Below are 27,220 nucleotides of genomic sequence, written 5' to 3' on the forward strand. Positions count from 1 at the left end.
AAATACCCAGCTGCCCCAATGCTCAGTGAGACTAAATTAATGTGGGAGACTGCCTAGCTCTCTCCAACAATAGGCGTGGATTACACGGCATGATGTAGTGGGTCTGTGAGTGTTGTTTCAGGGAAGCCAGAACACTTGAATCAGCAAATTCCACAGTGACTGAATGAGGTGGATGTGTTGGAGATAGGCTGTGGTCGTGAGCCTCTTTGACTGCATCATCACTTGGGGATCTAGACTGAAAAGCACAGCAGTTTGTGCCTCGTCATGTTTATCTTTGGCATTCTAAACAGTTAAGTTAAAGTGATAGTTCAGTGATTTTACATATTTAGATATGACTGCTTTCAAGGTAGGGAAACAAATATCTACATGTGTAAAATTACTTAACTAGCCCTTTAAGATTACTGAACTATCCCTTTAATATGACTGAACTATCCCTTTAAGATAGTGGTCATAGGAGTATGCGTTATTACAGTTAAAGAGCCAACAACTTCCACACATCTGTCAACGTTTTGGCAAATCTAAGAAAGTTTGCAGGCTGACATACAGTAGCTAGCCAGCAAATACATCACTACCACACAACATTGTTCAATGTTGACTCAAAGTTGCGGGCCTCAACATTCCATTGCTACTTTGTAACAACCATTGGACAACTTTTGTGTTGCGCTGCATGAAAATTGGTCATTGGTTGCTACTGCTCCCTACTGTATGTAATTCCCGGAAAGGGAGAGTGGGAGTCATCTGACTACTTGTCTCCACATCATTGACATAAAACACAAGTGATGAGAACACAAAGAACACAATATTCATGTGTTATTTATTTGTGCACAGATGAATGTATACATAGTATACAAATGCAGCTGATGAAAGAACAAGTCTTTTGCTGCACATAATGCAAAAAAAATGAAATAATTACAATTCCAAAGAATACAGGAACCATCTTTTAGATGGAAGATGTGGTTCCTCCGAACCAAGACTGTCAAAATAAACAACAGAGTTGTATCATGGGAGTGGATTCTATGCTAGGAAAGTACCTTTTCATTGGAATGTAGAGCAAAACAAAATGCCTTTTGTCACTTTCCTATGCATTGTAATAAAACAATTATTATGACATAATAATGTAACACAGGCTTTATTAGAAAAGTCAGTAGAGAGGACAAAGTTTCAGAAATTGCATTGCTGATGATGTGACATGGTCTTGTAAAGTTCCTATGATAATTTACCAGCATTGCATTGAAATAGCTGAACTGAACACACTGTAACTAATAGTATTTACTTGAAACTCAAATTCTCAAATGACCATCATGCAAAAGGGGACAAGGAAGAATATCAGCATCCACTCTACTGCAAGAGGTAAGAAAGCTATGCTATATCAAGTTCACGTAGTGAATCTGAGATTTGTCTCTTGCAGTACAAAGTCTTTCCTCATATTCAGTATCCAAGTATCTTTGGCGAAAACATGAATACAATCGGAGCTTTGTGAAATTTGCACTGTTCAAGACACAACATTAAGAGGAAAATTATGCATTGCACAATACAAGTACATTATTTCTTGAAACAAATCATTAGTACATACAGTGCGTTTGATTCTCTATGTCTATATATACATATATAGTTTCTTTCTCTTAAAATATTTAATTGTTTGGCCAAATTTGCACTGCTTTATTGCATCACTGGATTGATTAAAATCCGATTCATAATTGCTTTTATAATTGCCAATTGCTGATAATCTTTTCAAGTGTATAGGATATTTCATTAACAATTTTTAATTATCATATGAGAAATATTACTATCAACTGTTTAATCATGGAAACTGATAAAGGTATATTGTAGGGTTTTAACAAGACTTTAGCAAATTGTTCAGATTACAATTGTAATTTTTATTTTATTTTTTAAAATGATATTTAATTTATGTCAATGTACCTAATAGATTAACAATTAACAATATTAATAAAATTCCATTGTAAATACAAAAATATCATTTGAAACTAGTGCATGGACCAAACAGGTCTTATATTTTGCAGATACAGTACTGCATTTCACATTTCATTAAGATTATTACTGGAAAAATGGGGGTGGTGAATCACAGATGAAAGATGTTCACTGTTCCAGATTTCAATAAATCAAGATAGCAAACATACTGCTCCATAATCCAGTGGCTGATTTGAAGTTCATTGAGTCTCTTGTGTCAAATACAGTAAGTCTATAGACCTGTGTGCATGTGTGTTTTACTCTGTCTCACTAGAGGTAGAATGGCTGTGGCTGTGTCCAAAAATCATTCCTGCCTATTGCCCACTAAAAGAATAAACGATGTATTAACCTTACTACATACTGTTTAGAACACACTGTTTTGTTAAAAATATTTGCAGTAAGCAACAGATATCAACATACTAGGCTCCTCCCTCTTGAGAGGGTGTCATCTAATGGGTTGTTCCCTGCCTTTCGTTCATTTTGGTACAGCCCTTCCCCTTTTCTGATTAGCAGCTGTTGTCAAACTCACGTGGATCTAATAAACACGATAATCTTACTCAATAGTGTACAGCGAATTCATATTAGATTAAAAGCCAAAAGAAGTCCTGGCATTAAAAACACTCAATATTAGAAATTTCCCATACAATAAAACATTATATTTTCGCATACTCAAAAACCCTACTACTTAGGACACAAGTACGAGTATTCGGGCACTGCCAGTAACTCAAACTCAACTGAAATGGTCCCACAGTTTGTACCTCTACCACTTTCTTTCCCTTAGCTGTTTCAAATACCATTTTGTCATCACAACAATGCCATGCACTATGGGAGTTTGTCAGAACCCAATAGGACAGCGAATGGGTTTTCTTTTCAAGAGCATCACTGGAACAACACAAAGAATCAGCAGACATAGAACTTCTCTAACACGGCTGCACTGTGCAGAAATCTAGTTCCTGTGGCTTCTTCATGCCAGAGCAGTGCTGTCTGGGTAGGTGCATGCCAGTCTGAGTGGTGCAACGCAGCGGCCGCCGTTTGAAGCCCCTCCCACATGTCTTGGAGCACAAAGACCACTGGCCTATGTCCCACATGGGACAGGGGTCCCCACATACCCTGGTGGCACCCGGCCTCTGTAAGCTGTCACAGTCCGTGGCTGTTTTGCCCTCTGGGTCCGTACACTGAACCAGTCTACTCTGGAGCCCGTTCCCACAAGTCACGGTGCACTCTTCCCATGCCCCTGTCGACCAGATGTTCGGGGGCATGGACTTGTGCGACGACTCCTTCAGCTTCACCTTGTTGCTGTTCATCAGGACGCTGTTCTGCGAGTGGCTCCTCTCCATTTTCTTCAGGATGTTCTCCTCCTTGTGGTTCTCCCGGGCCAGGTAGAAGGAGTAGCGGACCCGGGGAGGGGTCATCTTCCCCACCGAGAGGACCTCTACGGTAAGTGCTTCCTGGAGAGGCCTGGTGGCCTGGAGGATCTCCACAGCACTAGTAGTGCCGCTGTAGCGCAGCAGGCTGCCCTTCACAATGATGTCCCGCTCCACCGCTGACACCACGTAGTTCCCGTTCAGAAGGTATTTGCCATGTCGGTTCTTCACCGCTAGGTAGTTGTCGTCGTTAACCAAGCCTCTGTAGCCACGCTGCCGGATGTCGATGTTGGACGCTCCCACAGGCAACATCACCACAAAGTTGTAGCCATGTCTGAAAAAATTATGGCGACATAAAGTATGGTGACATAAAGTATGATGGCATAAAATATGGTGACATAAAGTATGATGACATAAAGTATTATGACATAAAGTATGGTGACATAAAGTATGGTGACAAAGTATGATGACATAAAGTATAATGACATAAAGTATGGTGATAAAGTATGATGACATAAAGTATGGTAAAATAAAGTATGATGACATAAAGTATGGTGACATAAAGTATGGTGACATAAAGTATGATGACAAAGTATGATGACATAAAGTATAATGACATAAAGTATGGTGACAAAGCATGATGACATAAAGTATGGTGACATAAAGTATGGTACAATAAAGTAGTAGATTCTTGCATGCACTGTAAGTGCTGGTCACTTACATGGGTTTGGTGAACAATCCGGACACTTTCTTGCATCTTTGGTTGTCCCCTCCACACACACCACACTTGTCATACCTCTTATTGGAGCTGAGCTTGCCGTCACAGCCCGCCTTGATACATTTCCCTTGGACACACACTGCAGAGGTGTCAGGAGAACAGGGTGTTCCGTCAACCACCTGTAGGTGTGAATAGGGAAATATATTTGTGAGAGAAAAAGGAAGCGAGAGAAAGAGTGCATGTGTGCGTGCGTGTGTGTGTGTGTGTGTGTGTGTGTGTGTGTGTGTGTGTGTGTGTGTGTGTGTGTGTGTGTGTGTGTGTGTGTGGTGTGTGTGTGTGTGGGTGTGTGTGTGTGTGTGTGTGTGTGTGTGTGTGTGTGTGTGTGAGTGAGAGAGAGCGTGTGAGTGTGAGCTTGACACTAACTTTTCCTTCGGAAAAGTAGGACACATTTTTTACTTGTCCGAAAGCTCAAGTCACTTGGTCTGTAACACAATGCGCCAAAAAGGTAACTGGAAATAGTGTAGTATGACGCAAGGAACCACTTTACAAAATGAAATGTATTATTATCATTATTATGCCTATTAGCATACAGAAAATCAGACAAAAATGAAGGCTACCCTCTGCCTTTTGGCTTCTTTGCAGATTCAAGACTGTCTCAAAATACAACACTGCCCCTTTAAAGGCCCAATGCAGCCATTTTATATCAATATCAAATCATTTCTGTGTAACAATTAAGGACCTTACTGTAATAGATTTCCATTAAAATGGGCAAAAGCTGCTTTTTAGCAATAAACAATATTTCAAGCAAGAATTTTGCTAGGACTATCTGGGAGTGGTCTGAATGGTGATGGGAAAACTGAAAACTAGCTGTTATTGGCAGAGAGTTTTAGAACTCTTTTTGTTACTTTTCTATTAACCAATGAATCGCATGGTGATGTCACCATGGAAAGCCGATACTCCCGCCAAAGAAAACCTGCTTATTAGAAGGTCCTGTGTAGAGTGTATTTTCAACCAGCAACTATCAGGAAATAACACTGATCCATTTTCCACACTTTTACAGTGCTAGTTTCATCAGCAGTTCTACAATATGATATAAAACACAGGAAAACAGAATTTTGACTGCACTGGCCTTTAAGTCTCTCCTTGAGGATGATTGCAACACTGGCCTACATTTACAACCAAATACTTTTTATGTCTTTATAAAATAATTTCCTCATTCAATGAATCAGGTGGCAAATGGCTAAATTAGGCTACTTCAAAGCAAGGTAACTAACTAAGACATGTTTATCTATAAACCTAAGGCAAAAACATTCAAGTTACAGGGGATATCTATTGACTGCATGGGAGATATTTGTTAATTCTAAGAATATATTTTAAAGTTGTCAGAATGACATGGCCAATGTTGAATAGATGGGAATCCCAGCATTCCAATGGTGTCAGTGTCACGTCCTGACCAGTTGTAACGCCCTGGCCATAGAGAGGGGTTTTTGTTCTTTATTTTGGTTAGGCCAGGGTGTTACATTGGGTGGGCGTTCTATGTTCATTTTCTATGTTGTCTGTTTCATTGATTTTGGCCATGTGGCTTCCAATCAGGCACAGCTGTTGTTGGTTGTTGCTGATTGGGAGTCACACATAAGTGCCTGTTTTTCCGTTGGGGTTTTGTGGGTAATTGTTTCTGTTTAGATCATTTCCGAACAGGACTGTTTTGCTGTCGGTTATCTTGTTTTTGTATAGTGTTCTTACGTTAATTAAATACAATCATGATGAACACTAACTCCGCTGCGCCTTGGCCTACTCTCTCTTCCGACAGCCGTTACACCAGTAAAGGGGTTATTTGTTATTTGAGTTTGGTCAGGACGTGGCAGGGGGTATTTGTTTTATATGGTTCGGGGTGGTTAGTTATGTAGAGGGGTGTTAGATTTATGTATTCTGGGGTTTTTGGTTATTGTTCTATGTTAGTGTATTTCTATGTTCTGTCTAGTCGTTTGTATTTCTATGTTTTGCTAATTGGTGTTGGGGCCTTCAGTTGGAGGCAGCTGTCTATGGTTGCCTCTGATTGAAGGTCCTATAATTAGGAGTATGTTTGTTTTGGGGTTTGTGGGAGATTGTTCTTTGTACTGCTGTGTGAGCCTACGAGGCTGTTTGTCATCCGTTTTTCGTGTTAAATAAAATGAGCATTCACATATCCGCTGCGCCTTGGTCCATCCATTACGACGACCGTGACAGTCAGATAACTTTTTTTCAGCTCCCAATACTCAGCGCTGTAGAGATGGTTTTACAGCCGGAGTATGAAGCATTGGTTTATTAAGTCACTCATTCATCAACTGCATGTCGGCCATTTGCAGTGTGCCAGTGGAAAGTTTTTAGGGACATCGGACAAGACAAAGACATAATACCTGCTAATAGCTAAATAGTTAACTATCAACATAACTAGCCAGGCTACACGATATGTGGTGAATTGGCTATCTAGTTAGACTACAGGCTATCATTATTTTATAGGCTAGTGTCACAGTATCCACAGAAGGTGGCGCCCCTCCTTGGTCGGGTGGCGCTCGGCGGTCGTCGTCGCCGGCCTACTAGCTGCCACCGATCCATGTTTCTGTGTCTTTTGGTTTTGTCTGTCTTTTCCGCACCTGTTTCTTGTCTGTCATTAGTGGGGGTGGTATTTAGTGTGTCTTTTCAGTTCAGGATTTTGTGCGGGATTGTTTTATGTCATTTCAGTATAGACGTTAGTGAGCACTGCTCCCTATTTTCTATTATTGACCGGGCTGCGCCCCGTGCGTAATTTGTTTTGGGAACATGTTTCCCTCTTTGATTATTGTGTGCGCCCTGTGCCTTTCGGCTTCTTGTGTTTTCCAGATTGTTATTAAACACTACGATCGACCGGACCTCTGTCTCCTGCAATTGACTCTGCCTCTCTACTGATCCTGGTAACTCGTGACAGAATCCCGCACCTCCGATGGAGTCAGCAGGAGCAGAAGCGCCGTCCGTGGCTGAGCAGGTGTCACAACACGCCAGCCTCCTCCACCGCATGGGCTCGGCCATGGACCAGGTGCTAGCCTGGTTGGAGAGCTGGGAGAGAGGTGCGACCCCAGCCGGACCAGCTCTGGTTCCTCATCCTGCGCCCCTACCAACACCCACTGAAGCGGGCTCAAGTGGTATCCGAATTACACCTCCCAGGGAATTCGATGGGACGGCCGCTGGGTGTAAGGGGTTTTTGCTCCAGTTAGAGCTGTATCTGGCGACCGTCTGGCCCCCTCCCGCTGACGAAGAGAAAGTGAGCGTCCTCGTCTCGTGTCTCACAGGTCGAGCCCTGGAGTGGGCCAACGCGGTCTGGGATGGCCCAGACTCGGCTCGGGGCGACTACCCAGAGTTCACCCGCCGCTTCCGGGCGGTATTCGATCATCCCCCGGAGGGCAGGGCGGCGGGTGAGCGGTTATTCCACTTGAGACAGGAGACGAGGAGCGCTCAGGATTTCGCCCTGGAATTCCGGACTCTCGCCGCTGGATCGGGGTGGAATGAGCAGGCCCTGATAGATCACTATAGGTGCAGTCTCCGTGAGGACGTCCGCCGGGAGCTGGTGTGTAGGGACAACACCACCACCCTAGACCAGCTGGTGGATTTGTCCATCAGACTGGACAACCTACTGGCTGCCCGGGGACGTTCCAGTCGGGGCCTGTTCGTTCCGCCTCCCAGCCCTCCTGCTCCACAGCCCATGGAGATAGGAGGAGCTGCTTCGAGGAGGACCGGAGGGGGGGGCACTCCTGCACCCACTGTGGGTGCAGAGGACACACTGTGGACCGGTGCTGGAGAGGTCCACCCGGGAGTTCGGATGGCAGGCAGAGCACTACATCGACCCCCCAGGTGAGTCAGCACCAGCCACACCCAGAGCCCCCTGTCGACCACATGTACACCTCAGTTTGTTTTCCTGATTTTTCCCCTTACTTCCAGTATAAGGCTCTAGTCGATTCAGGTGCAGCTGGGAGTTTTATGGACCGTGGGTTAGCAACGAAGTTAGGGATTCCCCTGGTTCAGCTGGACCACCCCTTCCCTGTGCACGCCCTAGATAGTCGACCGCTAGGGTCCGGCCAAGTAGGGGAGGTCACCATACCACTGGTTATGCTGACGTGGGGGGGCCATGAGGAACGTATCAGCTTATCACTCATTGACTCCCCGGTGTTTTCGGTGGTACTGGGAATCCCCTGGCTAGCCACTCACAACCCTCAGATTTCGTGGAGGCAGAGGGCTCTTAAGGGGTGGCCGAGGGAGTGCTCAGGTAGGTGCTTAGGAGTTTCCATCGGTGCAACCACGGTGGAAAGTCCAGACCAAGTCTCCACCGTGTACATTCCCTCAGAATATGCCGATTTGGCTATCGCCTTCAGTAAGACAAAGGCGACTCAATTACCCCCCCCCCCCCCATCGACGAGGGGATTGTGCGATAAACCTCCAGGCCAACGCGGCTCTTCCTAGGAGTCACGTGTATCCTCTGTCTCAGGAGGAGACAGCGGCTATGGAGACATACGTCACTGAGTCCTTGAGACAGGGATACATTCGGCCATCCAAGTCACCCGTCTCCTCGAGCTTCTTTTTTGTGAAGAAGGAGGGAGGTCTGCGCACGTGCATTGACTATAGAGGTCTAAATTCTATCACAGTGGGTTTCAGTTACCCGCTACCTCTCATTGCTACGGCAGTGGAGTCATTTCACGGGGCACGCTTCTTCACAAAATTAGATCTCAGGAGCGCGTATAACCTGGTGCGTATCCGAGATGGAGACGAGTGGAAAACCGCATTTAGTACACATCGGGCCATTATGAGTACCTCGTCATGCCGTATGGGTTAAAAAATGCTCCCGCCGTCTTCCAATCCTTCGTGGACGAGGTCCTTAGGGACATGCTCGGGCAGGGTGTGGTGGTGTACATCGATGACATCCTGATCTACTCCGCCACACGCGCCGAGCATGTGGCTCTGGTGCGTAGGGTGCTTGGGCGGCTGCTGGAGCATAACCTATACGTCAAGGCTGAGAAATGTGAGTTCTCCAAACGAGCCGTCTCTTTTCTGGGATATTGCATTTCCACCTCGGGGGTGGTGATGGAATGTGACCACGTTACGGCTGTGCGTAATTGGCCAACCCCAACCACTGTGAAGGAGGTGCAGCGGTTCTTGGGGTTCGCCAATTATTACCGGAGGTTTATCCTGGGTTTTGGCCAGGTGGCGGCTCCCATTACCTCACTGATGAAGGGGGGTCCGGTGCGGCTACGGTGGTCGGCAGAGGCCGACAGAGCCTTCCATCGTCTGAAGGTTCTGTTTACCAACGCTCCTGTGCTGGCGCATCCGGACCCCTCTTTGCCATTCATAGTGGAGGTGGACGCGTCCGAGGCTGGGGTAGGAGCAGTGCTGTCGCAGCGTTCGGGCGCTCCTCCGAAGCTCTGCCCCTGTGCATTCTTTTCTAAGAAGCTGAGCCCGGCAGAGCGCAACTATGATGTGGGGGACCGGGAGCTGTTAGCCGTGGTCAAGGCTTTGACGGTGTGGAGACATTGGCTTGAGGGGGCACGTCACCCTTTTCTCATCTGGGCCGACCACCGTAACCTGGAGTATATCCGGGCAGCGAGGAGACTTAATCCTCGTCAAGCCAGGTGGGCCATGTTCTTTACGAGGTTTCAATTTACCTTCTCATACATTCCAGGTTCCCGGAACCGGAAGGCTGACGCACTGTCGCGTCTCTACGACACCGAGGAGCGGACCATTGATCCTACTCCCACACTCCCCGCCTCCTGTCTGGTGGCACCGGTGGTATGGGAGGTGGATGCGGACATCGAGCGGACGTGTCAGTGTAACAGTGTAGGTTCCGTCCCTCTCTTCGCCCCAACCTGGGCTCGAACCAGGGACCCTTGCACACATCAACAACTGACACCCCACGAAGCATCGTTACCCATCGCGCCACAAAAGCCGCGGCCCTTGCAACGCAAGGGGCAACCCTACTTCAAGTCTCAGAGCGGGTGACGTCACCGATTGAAACGCTATTAGCGCGCGTCACCGCTAACTAACTAGCCATTTCACATCGGTTACATCAGTCAGAACCCACTCCACCTCAATGTCCCGTGGGTCTTAAATACGTTCCACTTGGTGTTCGCGATCGCCTGATCCGATGGTCCCACACTCTACCCTCCTCAGGTCATCCTGGGGTGGAACGGACAGTGCGGGGCCTGAAGGGGAGGTACTGGTGGCCCACCTTGGCTGAAGATGTTCGTCATTATGTCTCTTCCTGTTCGGTGTGCGCCCAGTGCAAGGCTCCTAGGCACCTGCCTCGAGGGAAACTACAGCCCCTCCCCGTTCCACAACGACCTTGGTCTCGCCTCTCGGTGGATTTCCTCACGGATCTCCCGCCGTCTCAGGGGAACACCACGATCCTGGTCGTTGTGGATCGGTTCTCGAAGTCTTGCCGTCTGCTCTCTTTGCCCGGTCTTCCTACGGCCCTACAGACCACGGAGGCCCTATTCACCCAAGTCTTCCGGCACTATGGGGTACCCGAGGACATCGTATCTGATTGGGGTCACAAGTTCACATCCTGGGTGTGGAGGTCGTTTATGGAGAGGCTGGGGGTCTCGGTCAGCCTGACCTCGGGTTTCCACCCCGAGAGTAATGGGCAGGTAGAGCGCATTAACCAGGATGTGGGCAGGTTTCTGCGGTCGTATTGCCAGGACCGGCCAGGGGAGTGGGCGCGGTTCGTGCCATGGGCCGAGATGGCCCAGAACTCTCAGCGCCACTCCTCTACTAACCTGTCACCTTTTCAGGGTGTATTAGGTTATCAGCCGGTCCTGGTGCCATGGCAGCAGAGCCAGACGGAGGCTCCTGCGGTGGAGGAATGGGTGAAGCGCTCAAAAGAGACCGTGAATGCTGTCCAGGAGTGTCTAAAGAGGGCTGGAGAACGACACAAGGAGAGCGCTGACCGCCACCGCAGTGAGGCCCCCGTGTTTAACCCGGGGGACAGAGTCTGGCTCTCGACCCGGAACCTGCCCTGCCGGAAGCTGGGTCCGCGATTTGTGGGGCTGTTCAAAGTCCTGAGGAGAATAAACGAGGTGTGTTATAGGTTACAACTTCCTACATATTACCGCATTAACCCCTCGTTTCATGTGTCTCTCCTCAGGCCGGTGGTAGCTGGTCCGCTGCAGGACGCTGAGGTGCGGCAGGTCCCCCCGCCCCCCCTGGACATCGGGGGGGCCCCGGCGTACACAGTCCAGGCCATCCTGGGCTCCCGACGTCGGGTAGGGGGCCTGCAGTACCTCGTGGACTGGGAGGGGTAAGGCCCGGAGGAGAGGTGCTGGGTTCCGGCGGTGGACGTTCTGGATCCAGCTATGCTGCAGGAATTCCACCGTCTCCGCCCGGATCGACCGGTGCCTCGCCGAGGCCGGCGTCAGGGGAGGGGTACTGTCACAGTATCCACAGAAGGTGGCGCCCCTCCTCGGTCGGTCGTCGTCGCCGGCCTACTAGCTGCCACCGATCCATGTTTCTGTGTCTTTTGGTTTTGTCTGTCTGTTCCGCACCTGTTTCTTGTCTGTCATTAGTGGGGGTGGTATTTAGTGTGTCTTTTCAGTTCAGGATTTCGTGCGGGATTGTTTTATGTCATTTCAGTATAGACGTTAGTGAGCACTGCTCCCTATTTTCTATTATTGACCGGGCTGCGCCCCGTGCGTCATTTGTTTTGGGAACATGTTTCCCTCTTTGATTATTGTGTGCGCCCTGTGCCTTTCGGCTTCTTGTGTTTTCCGGATTGTTATTAAACACTACGATCTACCGGACCTCTGTCTCCTGCAATTGACTCTGCCTCTCTACTGATCCTGGGAACTCGTGACAGCTAGGGTCTCTCACTGGCAGACATTTACATTTTTTTATTTAACTTTTATTTAACTAGGCAAGTCAGTTAAGAACAAATTCTTATTTACAATGACAGCCTACCCTGGCCAAACCCTAACCCGGACGACGCTGGGCCAATTGTGCATCGGCCTATGGGACTCCCAATCATGGCCAGTTGTGACACAGCCTCTAGCACTGAGAAGCAGTGGCTTAGACCACTGCACCACTCGGGAGCCCACATGCAGGTGATGCGCACACCATGCCTTTTCCAGGACTTCCATGACAGTACGAATTCTGTTTGCTGACCAAAAATATGTTATAACTGCAAATAACTCAAATATTATTAAGGAATATCAATATGTGCAGACGCGGTTACACTGCTCTGTTCTTTAATCACAAACCCTTGCAACCGGGAATTATTGAAAAATCGCTCCTGTCAATGCAATACAATACGCTCTGCAGAAATTGGGAGAACAGCAATACGTTGCATCCAGAGGACAGTGATCCAATTCTGATCCAATTCTGATTGGAGTAATTGTTAGATATTGTAATTGTTAGAGAGAGATTCCATTCTAAAAGACCACAAATGGATCCACACTTTTCTATCCAGCAACTATCTGGACCATCTAAGGACAGAACAGCAAACAAGCAAGTCTAAATATCAGAGTGCTCAAAGGGAAAGAGAGGTCTGGTATGTATTGCTATAAAAGCTTGTTTCAGTGCTTGGTTGGTTGGATGGTTGTGTAAATACTTGCCGACATACAACAGCTGTAAACGACACAGTCCATGCCAGCTGTCTCTCTTCTCTCTCTCTCTCTCTCTCTCTCTCTCTCTCTCTCAATTAAATTCAGTTAAAAGGGCTTTATTGGCATGGAAAACATATGTTTACATTGCAAAAGCAAGTGAAATAGATAATAAACAAAAGTAATCAATCAAAAATTAACAGTAAACATTAAGTCACAAGTTTCAAAGGAATAGACACATTTCAAATGTCATATTATGGCTATGTACCGTGTTAAAATTATGTGCAAATAGTTCAAGTACAAAAGGGAAAATTAATAAAGATAAATATGGGTTGTATTTACAATGGTGTTTGTTCTTCACTGGTTGCCCTTTTCTTGTGGCAACAGGTCACACATTTTGTTGCTTGATGGCACACTGTGGTAAATCTTGATGGCACGCTGTGGTATTTCACCCAATATATATGAGATTTTATCAAAATTTGACTTGTTTTGGAATTCTTTGTGGGTCTGTGTAAACTGAGGGAAATAGGTGTCTCTAATATGGTCATACTGTACATTTGGTTAGAAAGTGAAACTCAGTTTCCACCTCATTTTGTGGGCAGTGTGCACATAGCCTGTTTTCTTTTGAGAGCCAGGTCTGTCTACGGCGGCCTCTCTCAATAGCAAGGCCATGCTCACTGAGTCTGTACATAGTCAAAGCTTTCCTTAATTTTGGGTCAGTCACAGTGTTCCGGTATTCTGCCACTGTGTACTCTCTGTTTAGGGCCAAATAGCATTCCAGTTTACTCAGTTTTTTGGTAAATTCTTTCAATTGTTTCAAGTAATTATCTTTTTGTTTTCTCATGATTTGGTTGGGTCTAATTGTGTTGCTGTTGCTGTCCTGAGGCTCTGTGGGGTCTGTTTGTGTTTGTGAACAGGACCAGCTTGCTTAAGGGACTCTTCTCTAGGTTAATCTCTCTGTAGGTCATGGCTTTGTTATGGAAAGTTTGGAAATCGCTTCCTTTTAGGTGGTTGTAGAATTTAACGTCTCTTTTCTGGATTTTGATAATTAGTGGGTATCGGCCTAATTCTGCTCTACATGCGTTCTTTGGTGTTTCACGTTGTACACAGAGGATGTTTTTGCAGAATTCTGCATGCAGAGTCTCAATTTGGTGTTTGTCCCATTTTGTGAATTCTTGGTTGGTGAGCGGACCCCAGACCTCACAACCATAAAGGGCAATGGGTTCTATAACTAATTCAAGTATTTTTTGCCAGATGGGATGTCGAATGTTATGTTCCTTTGATGGCGTAGAAGGCCTTTCTTGCCTTGTCTCGCAGATCGTTCACAGCTTTGTGTGTGTGTCTTTTGTTTGTGTACATGGATTTTATTACATTGTATGTTTTCCCAAAACCGCTTTCCATCAATTTGTATAGCAAACCCTCATGCCAAATTGAGTCAAAAGCTTTTTTTAAATCAACAAAGCGTGAGAAGACTTTGAATTTGTTTTGGTTTCTTTGTCAATTAGGGTGTGCAAGGTGAATACGTGGTCTGTCGTACGGTAATTTGGTAAAAAGACTTTGACATTTGCCATTACATTGTTTTCACTGTGGAAATGTACAAGTCTGCTGTTAATGATAATGCAGAGGATTTCCCCAAGATTGCTGTTAATGCATATCCCACAGTAGTTATTGGCATCAAATTTGTTTCCACTTTTGTGGATTGGGGTGATCAGTCCTTGGTTCCAAATATTGGGGAAGATGCCAGAGCTGTGGATGATGTTAAAGAGTTTAAGTATAGCCAATTGACATTTGTGGCCTGTATATTTTATCATTTCATTTGGGATACCATCAACACAACATGCCTTTTTGGGTTGGAGGGTTTGTATTTTGTCCAGTAGTTCATTTAATGTAATTGGAGAATCCAGTGGGTTCTGGTAGTCTTTAATATTTGATTTTAAGATTTTTAGATTTGATAAGGAAGCTGAAAGGTCCAATATACTGTTTAGGCTTTCTACTGCCAAGTTTACACCCTGCTTGGTTGGTTTGTTGGTTGTGTAAATACTTGCCGACATACAACAGCTGTAAACAACACAGTCTCCCTCTCCCTCTCTCTCTCTTTCTCTCTCTCTCTTTTGCCCGGGACTGGAACCTCTCTCACATTCTCGCTCTCACATCCTCTCACTTTCTCTCTTTCTCTCTCTCTCTCTCTCTCTCTCTCTCTCTCCCTCTCTCTCTCTCTCTCTCTCACACACATTCTCTCTCTCACATCCTCTCTTTATCTTTCTCTATCTCTCTCTCTCACATTCTCTCTGTCTCTCTCTCTCTTTGCCATGACTGGTACCTCTGCCCTCTCTCACTCTACACTTCCCTATATCAGAGAGATAGATACTGTAATCAAGTTTCTGACTGCCATTCTTCTTCACACTCTTCAGAGACAACATGACTTATGCCTTAGTTTGGTTACAATGGTTGTAGCCTACAACATTGCGTTTAACTCTTCATTAACAGTGCCACCTGTCATTAGATCACCAAATGTGAGACAGACAGTGTTTGTTGGGTAACACTTTACTTGACACCCAGCATCATAACGATGTCATAATATGTCATAACAGTGTATTTTATATTTTTTTATTTAAAATATGATGAAAAAACATGACTATAAAGAATTAATTCCAACAAAGGATTACAGAAACAAACTTTCAAATGAATGGAAACTTCTTGGCAGGGTAAAAAAAACACATTTGAATAAATGTGAGTTTTGACAGTCTCATGTAGGTGTCATAACCAGCCATAAAATAACACAATATATGTGACAACAGGTGTAAATATGTGTAATGACAGTGTTATGACCATATTATGACAGGTTATGACAAGTTAGGTCAGCTGTTATGACATATTATGACACTGGGTGTCAAGTAAAGTGTTACCGTTTGGAGAAGTGTATTTCTCCACACCCTTTCTCAACATTCTTCAGCAGGTTGCTACTGCAGTCTGCAGGTACTCACCTTTGGAGCAAGGACATAGAAGTAGCCTGTTCCATTGGCCCTGCAGATGAGCTTGCACTTGTCCTTGGGTGACACTCCAGAATATTTGGGGACCCACACCACAGACGCTGAGAGCCTATTGGTGTTGAGGCTGAATCCGTTGAACGCCTCGCACTGCTCCTCACGGAAGCTTTTGCCTATGGATTGTATGCTTATTAGTAACGTGGATCCATACGAGTACACATCTGTAAAAAAACATGTGGGTCATCCTTTAATGAAGCAACTTATAAAGGCTTTAGGAAATTCAAAAAGTCTTCATGAGCACTACATACATGCTTGACAATTTTTTCTACAATTAAATATTGTCAGATAGGTGCAGTGAAACGTGTTGATTACATCTGGTGCATTGCCAAATGTGACATTAACTTTTGCCACTGTTCATACAACATGACGTTTGCTTATGAATGATTTCTGAAGCTTCTGTATAAGCTTTATCATGTACTAATGGCTTTCTTTAACATTTCAAATTGTAATTTTAAAGTGGGACCTTCGTTTCACACGTATTTTTACATTAGCGTGTCAGCAAATCTTATTTCTTGTGGTAAGGAAGCAAAATGCATTTTTCGAAATAATATAATTAAGGATTATTTAAAACTTCACAATGAGTTCTACCTGATTCTGGGCATGCGTCCAAATAGCAGGAGCGATGCTTCACACGGAGTCCTTGGCAGTATTTCCCCCCATATTCTGGAACAGGGTTGTTACAGTCTCTTTTGGCCAGCTGAACTCCTCCCCCACAGGTTCTGGAACACGACCCATACACACCCCACGTCCCCCATCCACCGTCCACCTGTAGGAGAACTACACATTTAGAACCTGTACTCTAAATTACACGTAGAACCAATAGTAACATTTTAGTGTACATTCAGAAATATAGTTTACAGTACATATTATTACAAAGATATAGATGTTTTATTGTTGTTAGACTGTGAAATCATTGTATTCATTGTGAGATCCGTCTCTATCAACATCTATATCAATAGTACTAACTAAGCAGATCAGAACACTGACAGTGCGTGTGCTCACCTTGGTCTTATTGATATTGTTCTTGTCGGTGCACACCCCTCGGAAGCAGAGCTTACTGTTGCCACAGCTGGTGCCATCGGCCCAGGGGAAATGACGTGTCTGGCAGACCAGCTGGCCTCTGGCCTTGCCCGTGCACCACAGCTTGGAGCAGTGCTGCATGTAGGGACAGGGCTTGGAGCCCGTACCGAAGGCCAGCTCACACTGGCGGTGGAGGCTGTAGTTGGTGCCTGGGAGGCTCTCAGGCAGAGCCAGACGTTTTTGGGGCTGATCCAGAAGACAGTCCCCTTTCGAAGAAAAACAACCACAGAGTCAAGATATCAGCCGTGCAAAGCTTTTTGTAAACCATTACATTGTCATATTTTCCAGCCCAAATAAGTGCAAATACCTGTGCATAAAAAAACGAGTATTTTTTTTAAACATTAAACAAGCATTGGAGCTCGTTATATGTCACAGTCAGCTAATGCAGATGTTGAACAGGGACAGTATTTGACATGAGAGGCCCATGAACTCCAATGCTATTGCTTCTAATTGCATTGCCCCATTCAAGAACTCCAATAGTGAGAACTGTTTAGATTTGCTGCAAGGGTGAGAACAAAGTCTGATGTTTTTCAAAGGGGGGGGGGGGGGCATATATACATTTGTATGACAGCTATAATTTACACAGGCAGAACGCACATGCATGCACATTGTATGACAGCTCCAATTGACAGAGACCGAGCTGAGGGGCTGACTGACCGTGGCCTCTGTCCAGGAAGTCTGTAATGATGGCTGCACTGCACACAGACCAGGGGTTGGCACGGTCGATCTGGATCAGCGTGGGGGACATCATGTGGTTGTCCTTGAGCTTCCCAAACACCTCATTGCAGGCGTTCACATTGTCATGGGGCATGTTGAAGACATGGCCTGAAGGACAGAAGAAATAGCACAGGGAGGAAATATGACCAGGATGACTAGAAAATCTGAAAATACAGAACATTGGTTTGAGAGTACCAGGTTCATTTCATCATCATCTCATCATCATCATTGTCATTTTAATCAATGTCAATCATCATCAACAAATTCCAATAATGTACTAATTCACGTGTCAAGCTCATTCCATGGAGGGCCGAGTGTCTGCAGGTTTTCGCACCTCCTTTGTATTTAATTGAGGAATAAAGGTCACTAATTACAAAGGAACTCCCCTCACCTGGTTGTCTAGGTCTTAATTGAAAGGAAAAAACTAAAACCTGCAGACACCAGGCCCTCCATGGAATGAGTTTGACACCCATGTCCTAATTAGAGGATGATTTAAAAAAGAGGAAAAATCCCATTCTCTGCTCAACAAGCCATTGAGACCTTGCTACTGTCGAGTGGTGGTTTGGTTGCAGATATTTCCCCCTTTTATTAAGTTTGCAGTGTCCATTTGTTTTGCTCAGCCTGCAGTAGCTCACGGCGCTAGCCTGACCTGGTACCAGCTGCTTATGTTCGTAGTGAAGACCACTGACAGTGGAACATAATCCCAGATTCATTGGGACGAGGACAATGAGAGTCAAGGAGATTTACTAGTCTTCTTCACTGCATCTGTTCACGGCAGGACTGAAGTTGGATCGCCATACTTTTCTCTTCTAAATCATATAGCATACAATTATACTATATGTTGTAGGCCTATACAGTATGTTGTGAAATGTAATTTATTCACTTGAACTCCATCCCACTCCAAATATCAAACCAACCCCTTTTCACAATATGAAGTTTAATATTCACAGGCAGCGGAAGGAAAACAGTAAGATGGAACTGAGGACTTTGTTTCCAACAACAAGTCAGGTCATCTCATCCCACATGGAAATGACGACTTCACAAATGGATGTCAAATATGACAGTCCTTTCTTGAAGGAAATTGTATAATTAGTTCATAGAAGTGTGCACCTTAAACCACTCAATGGGGCCTCACATCTGCTAGTACTTCTCCATCTGTTTTCAGGCTTTACTCCCTTTTCACAGCTCCACATGGATGATTGAAAACACTTCATCGCAACTGTCACTTGTTGTCTCATTAATAATACTAGCCTTGACAAAAATGGATTCAGTGGTAATGAGACTGTTGGACAGAATGACACCCATTTCACTGGATCAAAGGAAGAAGGTGAGAAAAGTTCAAGTTTTCAATGGGGCCTGGTCTTTTTTCCCCCACCCATGTCTGACAGATTAGAATTGGCAATCAAATTATGCACGTGCATGTGGGGAATCAAGGACCCCCTAGGGCAGTTCACACATTGAGGGATTATGTATGCTCTTTGGTCCCATTTACATAATCTCATTTCTACGGAGGTTGATGAACTGTGCAGTACATCCACAACAACAGACTACAATTGAATTAGTTAACACCACATGACATCATCAACACCTATCATCTTTTGTGCAAGACGTGCATAATGCTTACATGTTCACTCTGGCAATAACATAATAACATACACGTCTACTTGGGCATTGACATATTATTTATTAGCTGTGAACATTGAAGACGACAAGGTGCCCAATGAAGAGCTCCGTTGCCTGTTTGTCAGATGTTTCTACCTCCCTGCCTGGCTGTTCCATCTATACTCCCTCCTTTCAAGATACAACTTTATGAACCTCCTGTCATCTTAAACTGTGGAAGACCATCACCCAAGTACTGACAGATCTCTACATTTGTTTTGTAAACGTTTTTGTTTGTTCTGTTTTTAATAGTGACTTTGATTCTACGTGTGATGAAAAGCACTATATAAAATAAATATATTATTATTATTATTTAGTCTTCACATGCTATCTAGAACCTATAAGGGTTCTTCGGCTGTCCCCATAGATCAAATCACCACGATGTCACAATAGCAAGCACATTTTATTCTGGTTTGTAAATGCAGAGTTCTGTGTATGGTTGGTTCTCTGCATGGCTCTGGTCTGTATTTACAAATAACTATCGTATAATGTAGATGACAGTATGGTAGGCGGCCGGCAAAATTGTCGCTATTTTCACAAATGGAACAGGGTCAAATGATCAGATCTTAATACTCTTTGGCATTAAAAATCTGAAAACAGGGGGGCAGGTATCCTAGCGCTTAGAGTGTTGGGCCAGTAACCAAAGGGTTGCTAGTTTGAATCCCCAAGCCGGCAAGGTGAAAAATCTGTTGATCTGCCCTTGAACAAGGCACTTAACCGGCGTCAATAATGGCTCATCCCTGACCATGACCCTGCTCTCTGAGTGTCTCAGGGGGAGTTGGAATGTACAAAAAACACACTTGTACAAGTTACCCTCTTGTACATGCAGTGAAACAGGACAAATATAAGCACCACTATTTGAGTATATGCAGGATTATAAGCAGTCATTGTACAGTGTTTTCCTTCTTTCTGAGATTTTAAACATGTTCTGATCTTAATAATAGTTGGTATATAGCTGGTCTGGACTTGAAATAAAAACAATATAAAAGAAATCCACACACTCTCTCTCACACACTCCTAGAGTATATTATACAGTGCAAGTCAATTGAGAGGGAGGCCTGCTACAGAATTCTCCCTCTTTCTCTCCCTCTCTCACAAGCACACCTGTATACACACATACCACAGACATACATACACACACGGGTGAGCATGGATGTCTCAAGGTAGGGTGGGGTAAGCAAAATGACTTATCTTTGTGCACTTTCTGACCACTTCTACAATGGGCAAACATGTATGGAAGGTGTCATTCAAATCAAAAAGAGTGCAGCCAAAAAGTGATTAAATTCATAATATGAATGACCCACACTTATTCCACAGCAAAAGGTCAAAAATAACAATTCTACAGTTCTCACCAATCAAAGAAACAAGTTAGGACATCAGACTAAACATAATTAGCTTCAAAGACCTGTATTTGAAAATCAATTCAGAATGGTTGGGCTTTCCCACCATGTGATGTTTGTGTGTGTGTGTGTGTGTGTGTGTGTGTGTGTGTGTGTGTGTGTGTGTGTGTGTGTGTGTGTGTGTGTGTGTGTGTGTGTGTGTGTGTGTGTGCAAGCGTGTGTCCACAGTGGTTCCTCCTTTAAAAGTTGTGTCATACTGCGGCACACCTTGTGTGCTGCTGCAGCATTCTGTGGCATGTAATTTAATTGTCAGCCATTTTTTCTGTTAATGCAAGTTAGTGATAGTTTGACCTCCAGAGGGCATCTTTGAGAAGCATAGTCTTCCATATTGGCATTACCAGAGATGGGGAGGGCACGCGGGAGACCGGGGTTCAATTCCCCCAATGGGGAGGAAGGAGTAGGCTGTCCTTGTAAATAACAATTTGTTCTTAACTGATTCCATATGTGTTATTTCATAGTTGTGACATCTACACTATTATTCTACAATGTAAACAATAGTAAAAATAAAGAAAGATCCTGGAATGAGTAGGTGTGTCCAAACTTTTGACTGGTACTTGCTTAATTAATTTGATTAATATTACGGTGTTTCTATTCCATGAAAAAATGAAAAACCCTCTGGGTAGGATGGAACGGAAAATATGGCTCTGTACAATGTGATGGTCGGCAGTACAGTACTGGGCTATTTAGCTAAAGAATCCCTGTGTCGTGCGGATGGGAGACTGTGGTATGTGTGTACATGTGAGAGAGGGAGAGAAAGAGGGAGAATGCTGTAACATACCTCACTCTCCATTGTCTTACATTGGATCTGCTTATACTGTATAATCTACTCTAGGAATGTGTGTGAGAGTGTGTGGATTTCTTTAGATATTGTTTATATACAGTACCGGTCAAAAGTTTGGACACACATACTCATTCATTGTTTTTTCTTTATTTTTAATATTTTCTACATTGAAGAATAATAGTGAAGACATCAAAACTATAAAATAACACATATGGAATCATGTAGTAACCAAAAAAAATGTTAAACAAATCAAAATATATTTTATATTTGAGATTCTTCAAAGTAGCCACCCGTTGCCTTGATGACAGCTTTGCACACTCTTGGCATCCTCTCAACCAGCTTCACCTGGAATGCTTTTCCAACAGTCTTGAAGGAGTTCCCACATATGCTGAGCACTTGTTGGCTGCTTTTCCTTCACTCTGCGGTCCAACTCATCCCAAACCCTCTCAATTGGGTTGAGGTTGGGGGATTGTGGAGGCCAGGTCATCTGATGCAGCCCTCCATCACTCTCCTTTTTGGTCAAATAGCCCTTACACAACCTGTAGGTGTGTTGGGTCATTGTCCTGTTGAAAAAGAAATGATAGTCCCACTAAATGCAAACCAGATGGGATGGTGTATCGCTGCAGAATGCTGTGGTAGCCATGCTGGTTAAGTGTGCCTTGAGTTCTAAATAAATCACAAACAGTGTCACCAGCAAAGCACTCCCACACCATCACACCTCCTCCATGCTTCACGGTGGGAACCAGACATGCAGCGATCATCCTTTCACCTACTCTGCATCTCACAAAATTTGGACTCATCAGACCAAAGGACAGATTTACAACAGTCTAATCTCCATTGCTCGTGTTTTTTGGCCCAAGCAAGTCTCTTCTTATTATTGGTGTCCTTTAGTATTGGTTTCTTTGCAGCAATTCGACCATGAAGGCCTGATTCACACAGTCTCCTCTGAACAGTTGATGTTGAGATGTGTCTGTTACTTGAACTCTGTGAAGCATTTATTTGGGCTGCAATTTCTGAGGCTGGTAACTCTAATGGACTTATCCTCTGCAGCAGAGGTAACTCTGGGTCTTCTTTTCCTGTGGCAGTCCTCATGAGAGCCAGTTTCATCATAACGCTTGATGGTTTTTGCGACTGCACTTGAAGAAACTTTCTAAAATTCTTGAAATTTTCCACATTGACTGACCTTCATGTCTTAAAGTAATGATGGACTGTCATTTCTCTTTGCTTATTTGAGCTGTTCTTGCCATAATATGGACTTGGTCTTTTACCAAATTGGGCTATCTTCTGTATTCCCCCCTACCTTGTCACAACACAACTGATTGGCTCAAACGCATTAAGGAAAGAAATTCCACAAATTAACTTTAAACAAGGCATACCTGCTAATTGAAATGCATTCCAGGTGACTACCTCATGAAGCTGGTTGAGAGAATGCCAAGAGTTTGCAACGTTGTCATCAAGGCAAAGGATGGCTACTGAAGAATCTCAAATACAAAATATATTTAGATTTGTTTTTTCACTTTTTTGGTTCCTACATGATTCCATGTGTGTTATTTATATACAAACCTTTCTAATATTGAGTTGCACCCCCTTTTGCCCTCAGAACAGCCACAATTCATCGGGGCATGGACTTTACAAGGCGTTGAAAACATTCCACAGGGATGCTGGCCCATGTTGACCCCAATACTTCCCACAATTGTGTCAAATTGGCTGGATGTTCTTTGGGTGGTGGACCATTCTTGATACACACGGGAAACTGTTGAGCATGAGAAACCCAGCATCGTTGCAGTTCTTGACTCAAACCGGTGCGACTGGCATCTACTACTATAGCCCATTCAATGCCACTTAAATCATTTGTTTTGCCCATTCACCTTCTGAATGGCACCCATACACAATCCATGACTCAGTGGACTCAAGGCATTAAAATCCTTCTGTAACCCTTTTCCTCTACACGGATTCAACTAGAGGAACCTGTAGAAGAACCATTTTTAGTTCAAGGTAAAACCCTTTTGGTTCTAGGTGGAACGCTTTTGGGATACATGTAGAACCCTTTCCACAAAGGGTTCTACATGGAACCCAAAAGGGTTCTCCCTGGAACCCAAAGGGGTTCTACCTGGAACCAAAAGGGCTCTCCTATGGGGACAGCCGGAGAACCCTTTTGGAACCCTTTTTTCTTAGAGTGTTCTGGTAGATCTGATCTGAATGATACCGATAATACACAAGTAAGAGTAATCTTCACTCACCCAGTTCATGAGCAGTGGTGAAGGCCGAAGGGAGACCGTCATCCTCGATGACAGAGCAGCTTCTCTTGGGATCACACATAGTGCCCACATCTGCCATGCCTAAGGTGTCACAGGTAGTGGCTCCACACAAGTCCTGTTGCAGAAGACAAATGAAATGTAATCATCTGGACAATGTGATGAGATGGGGAGATGTGTAGGTGTGTAATATAATTTGTCTTACGCGTATAAGTGTGTTGCTATTTCATTGCATATCCACCATCTTTTGGTAGATATTAAAGCAGAAAACACTAACAATCTGGTCCATTGTTCTGGTTGGGCCCATTTCTTTATCTCTCTCTCTCTCCCTGTCTCTCTCTGATGTGCAAAAAACTGGCCCAGTGAGCTAACCCTTTAATCCGCAAGATGCTTAGGGAATGTTACAGCTGTCAGAGAAGAACAATTCCACTGCCATGTGCCAAGGGGTCTGTCTGACAATGTCACTGATAAAAAAAGGTATTGTACTTAACCATTGTACAACACTTTCAAATACAAGTTTATTTGATTTGAGTCTGAGAATTCTTATCCAATACAACTGCATTGTTCATACAAGCACATTAACACCATGCCTCTAGCCTACAATATTCAATTCAATAACCCCCTCCCCAATAAAGTCAATAAACACTCTTTATCCCCACAGGGTAACTGTATAGGTCAAGGCATCTTCGCCATGTAAGTGGGATCATTTTACACCACTTTGATCACAGTTGGACAGAATCAGTCTCAGAATGAAATGTTATGCATGTTGCTACGCACGCAAAGAGAACCAATGCATCAGATTGCTTCCAGCCAAGCTAGGCTTAATGGAAAACAGACAGACTGGCTGAATCCAGGCTGAGAGGCAGGACTAAAGGCTCACAGCTGGAAGTGAGTGGATCATCACAGAGAAATTGATACTTCCCATTCCACCATATGAGTGTGTAAAATCCTAGCTCTGATCCAGGGTGTTAGTGCTAATACTGAGCCTTCTGTTAGCAAGCTGCTCTGAAGCCCTGGACCAGAGCTAGTGAAAATCCTGCCTGGCCTGTTCTACCTGTGGCATTTCTCAACTCAGGTTGGGATCATAGAGAAGGATAGAGGCCTCTAGTGACCAAAAGGCAGTTTTAGCATGGGCAGTGCCATTGAGGGCTTCCACCATGCTTCCGCCAATTTAAAGTAGTCAAAGTAGTGAGTGGGGATTCCTATGTGATTTAGCCTCAATTGGGCTGCCCATGCTTTCACAGATGCTATAATGGCACAGATATAAAGACGAGTCCTCTATCTATCTCTATGGTCGGGATGGAAAAATAGGTGACCGGCTATACCCACTGTCCTGAAAGATGTGAAACAATCTTTGTTCATATGGTTCAATCTTGTTCCATGAGCCTGTTTTTTGGCTCAGTGATCTTAATAGTGTGGACCTTTATGCTAAATCTTCTGCAACGTGATTCATGACAGAAAAAAGGAGGGGGACTTTTAAGATGTCAAGACAGATGTGATGCTTGTCCGCTGTGCAATTGCAAGCAATGTTTTCATTTTTGCGTTGAGTAAAAATTTGAATTGGAAGTGGAATTTTAGTTCATTTCCTTATTAATTGAAGAGGAATTGACCCCCAAACCCATCTTGTCTCAGCCTTATCAGGCTGCATGTAACACACAGGGATGTGTCTATAAAAGAACACTTAGTATTGTATTTGCAGATAATGTATTGGGTTACATAATGAGATAATTACTCCAAATGGAAATAACTGATGATTGCATGGAAGCTAATCTGCAAGCAAACATCAAAAAGAGTTGACACCAGGCTGCATTTTACCACTCCTTACCTGTTTGGTGAATAGGACTGCGGTGTCCCAATATTCAGGGTGCTTGTCATTGTACTTGTTTAAATGTTTCTGCCAAGAACAGAAACTGCGTAGAGTGAGGGCAGCATTGGTGGAAACCTTGGGTCCTTTCTCTGCTTCGTTGATCACCATGAAGCCCACTACCACTATGTTTATGGAGTTCATGATGCTAGGGTGCTTGTACAGCTTCGCAGCAACAGACATCAGGGTCAACAGGTAATGTTTCAAGTCATCCCCGTGAAATTTGGCCATAGACTCATCTGCCACGACAAGAACCTCCACAAACCTAGGGATGGAGGCAAACCTTTTTGATCTGCCCAGGCTCTTCAATACAGTTTCAGTAAGGTTGTCCATCTCCAGTCCTTTCATGTGTTTATATTTCTCAAAAGACCCTGAAATGCTTTGGGTCAAACCAGGTCCTACTCCACACCTGTTCGTGGTGGAATTGCCGCTGGAGTCCCTGTCGCGTCCCCGGCGGCGTATGACGTGGGTTCTTCTCTCAGTATTCACTGTATGTACACTTCCTGCCCTCTCGTTCGAAAGCTGATTGATGAAATATTCCATGCCCTGGTAAGAAAAGGCGCCTTGTAAGCCTTTGCAGAGGCTCAGCGCAGCATACGATTCCTGGTCTGCATTGACATCGCCAGAGTAGAAGCAGTGGCTCAGGTCTGTGGTTGCAGAGGAATTTGACGCTAAGGAGCCGCTGTGAGGAGGGATGTTGGGCGCAATAAATGTAGAATCCGGTAAAAGGTTGAGATAAAATTCTTGACTGAAAGACGTTATTTTAAAAACAACTAGTTGGTCATTCTTTCTCTCCTCCGTCGGTCGAATAGTATGTCTTTCTAAATGTTTATGGTCTAATCGAACAGGTACGCAAAAATCTATTTCGATGCAATAGTTCATTTTTGCATATAATAGGACATCCATAAAAATAAACAGAGAGCCAATAAACATAGTCATCTTTGCAATGCAAAAACTATTACTTATCGATAAATCCGCCACTGGCCTTGGAGGTACCAAGTCTGCATGTGATCCAGTGCGCTGTGTCACAGAGCCTCAGTTGAGCGTCCTCAAAGGATGAAAGACCAAACGATGTGATCGATTCCCATCTTGAACCAGACTATTGAGGCCAGCCTGCTCTTTGGACTTGGTGAGTTTGACTCTCAGTCTAGAGTCATGTTTATAAACATCGGGAACTGTCAACGGAAATGTAGGGAGGTCCTTGGAAAAGCTCATTGGACATGGTCTAACCCCTTGGTTTATGCTTTGAACCGCAGCCACTTGTAGCGCTCTAAATATCATTATCACATGTGGCACAAGCTGAACTGTCTCCTCCCACTATCGGAACCAAAAGTGCGTCTCTGACGCAATGGGTTGAACACTCATCGCCAACCACAAAGTAGCCTACTAAAGTAACCCTTTTGGTACAGTGCCAATTGTACAGTGTTAGTTATAGATTCAGGTGAAACTAATATGACTTAATCCGGCATAACTAATCGATTGATTAAGCTATAATCTTATACAAACGAATTATCGTACAAGGTAACTAGGCTTAATGACCTAACAGTTCAAACTCCATGCGTAATGCAAATACACCCAAGAAATATTGAGAAATAGCCTAATAATATTTCCAACAATGTCTAACCGGTTCTAGGCTATAGTTTAAAAAATAACAACACCTGTTGCGCCTGCAGTAGAGTGCGCATCTCTGGTCATTCCCGCGCGTAAAGGGCATCTAATTATTTTGTAATCCAATACTACCACCTTGTGGTTGAAATGTTTACTCAGAACCTT

The 27,220-nt window shown here is 44.3% G+C and overlaps 1 protein-coding gene across 1 annotated transcript; it reads right to left on the reverse strand.

Annotated features, from left to right (window-relative positions):
- Positions 1 to 797: 797 nt before the first annotated feature.
- Positions 798 to 26,689, reverse strand: adamts15b (ADAM metallopeptidase with thrombospondin type 1 motif, 15b). Its single transcript, XM_014213770.3, has 8 exons — positions 25,409 to 26,689; positions 23,569 to 23,701; positions 17,429 to 17,596; positions 16,694 to 16,977; positions 16,280 to 16,457; positions 15,629 to 15,804; positions 4,054 to 4,229; positions 798 to 3,666 (listed from the first exon to the last, which is right to left on the reverse strand). Exons 1-8 carry the CDS (start codon positions 26,384 to 26,386, stop codon positions 2,889 to 2,891), a joined length of 2,871 nt encoding a protein of 956 aa, XP_014069245.2. The 5' UTR covers positions 26,387 to 26,689; the 3' UTR covers positions 798 to 2,888.
- Between the last annotated feature and the right edge of the window lie 531 nt (positions 26,690 to 27,220).

Source organism: Salmo salar, chromosome 09 (genome assembly GCF_965601325.2).
Source record: "Salmo salar chromosome 09, fSalSal1, whole genome shotgun sequence".
NCBI lineage: Eukaryota > Metazoa > Chordata > Actinopteri > Salmoniformes > Salmonidae > Salmo > Salmo salar.

Bases quoted from the DNA above. Each gene is read 5' to 3' on its own strand.
- adamts15b (XM_014213770.3), bottom strand. From the start codon at position 26,386: ATGACTATGTTTATTGGCTCTCTGTTTATTTTTATGGATGTCCTATTA. The intron at 23,702-25,408 runs GTAAGGAGTGGT...CTTCTGCAACAG, and splicing joins CAGTCCTATTCACCAAACAG to GACTTGTGTGGAGCCACTAC. The intron at 16,978-17,428 runs GTCAGTCAGCCC...TTTCTTCGAAAG, and splicing joins CTTCCTGGACAGAGGCCACG to GGGACTGTCTTCTGGATCAG.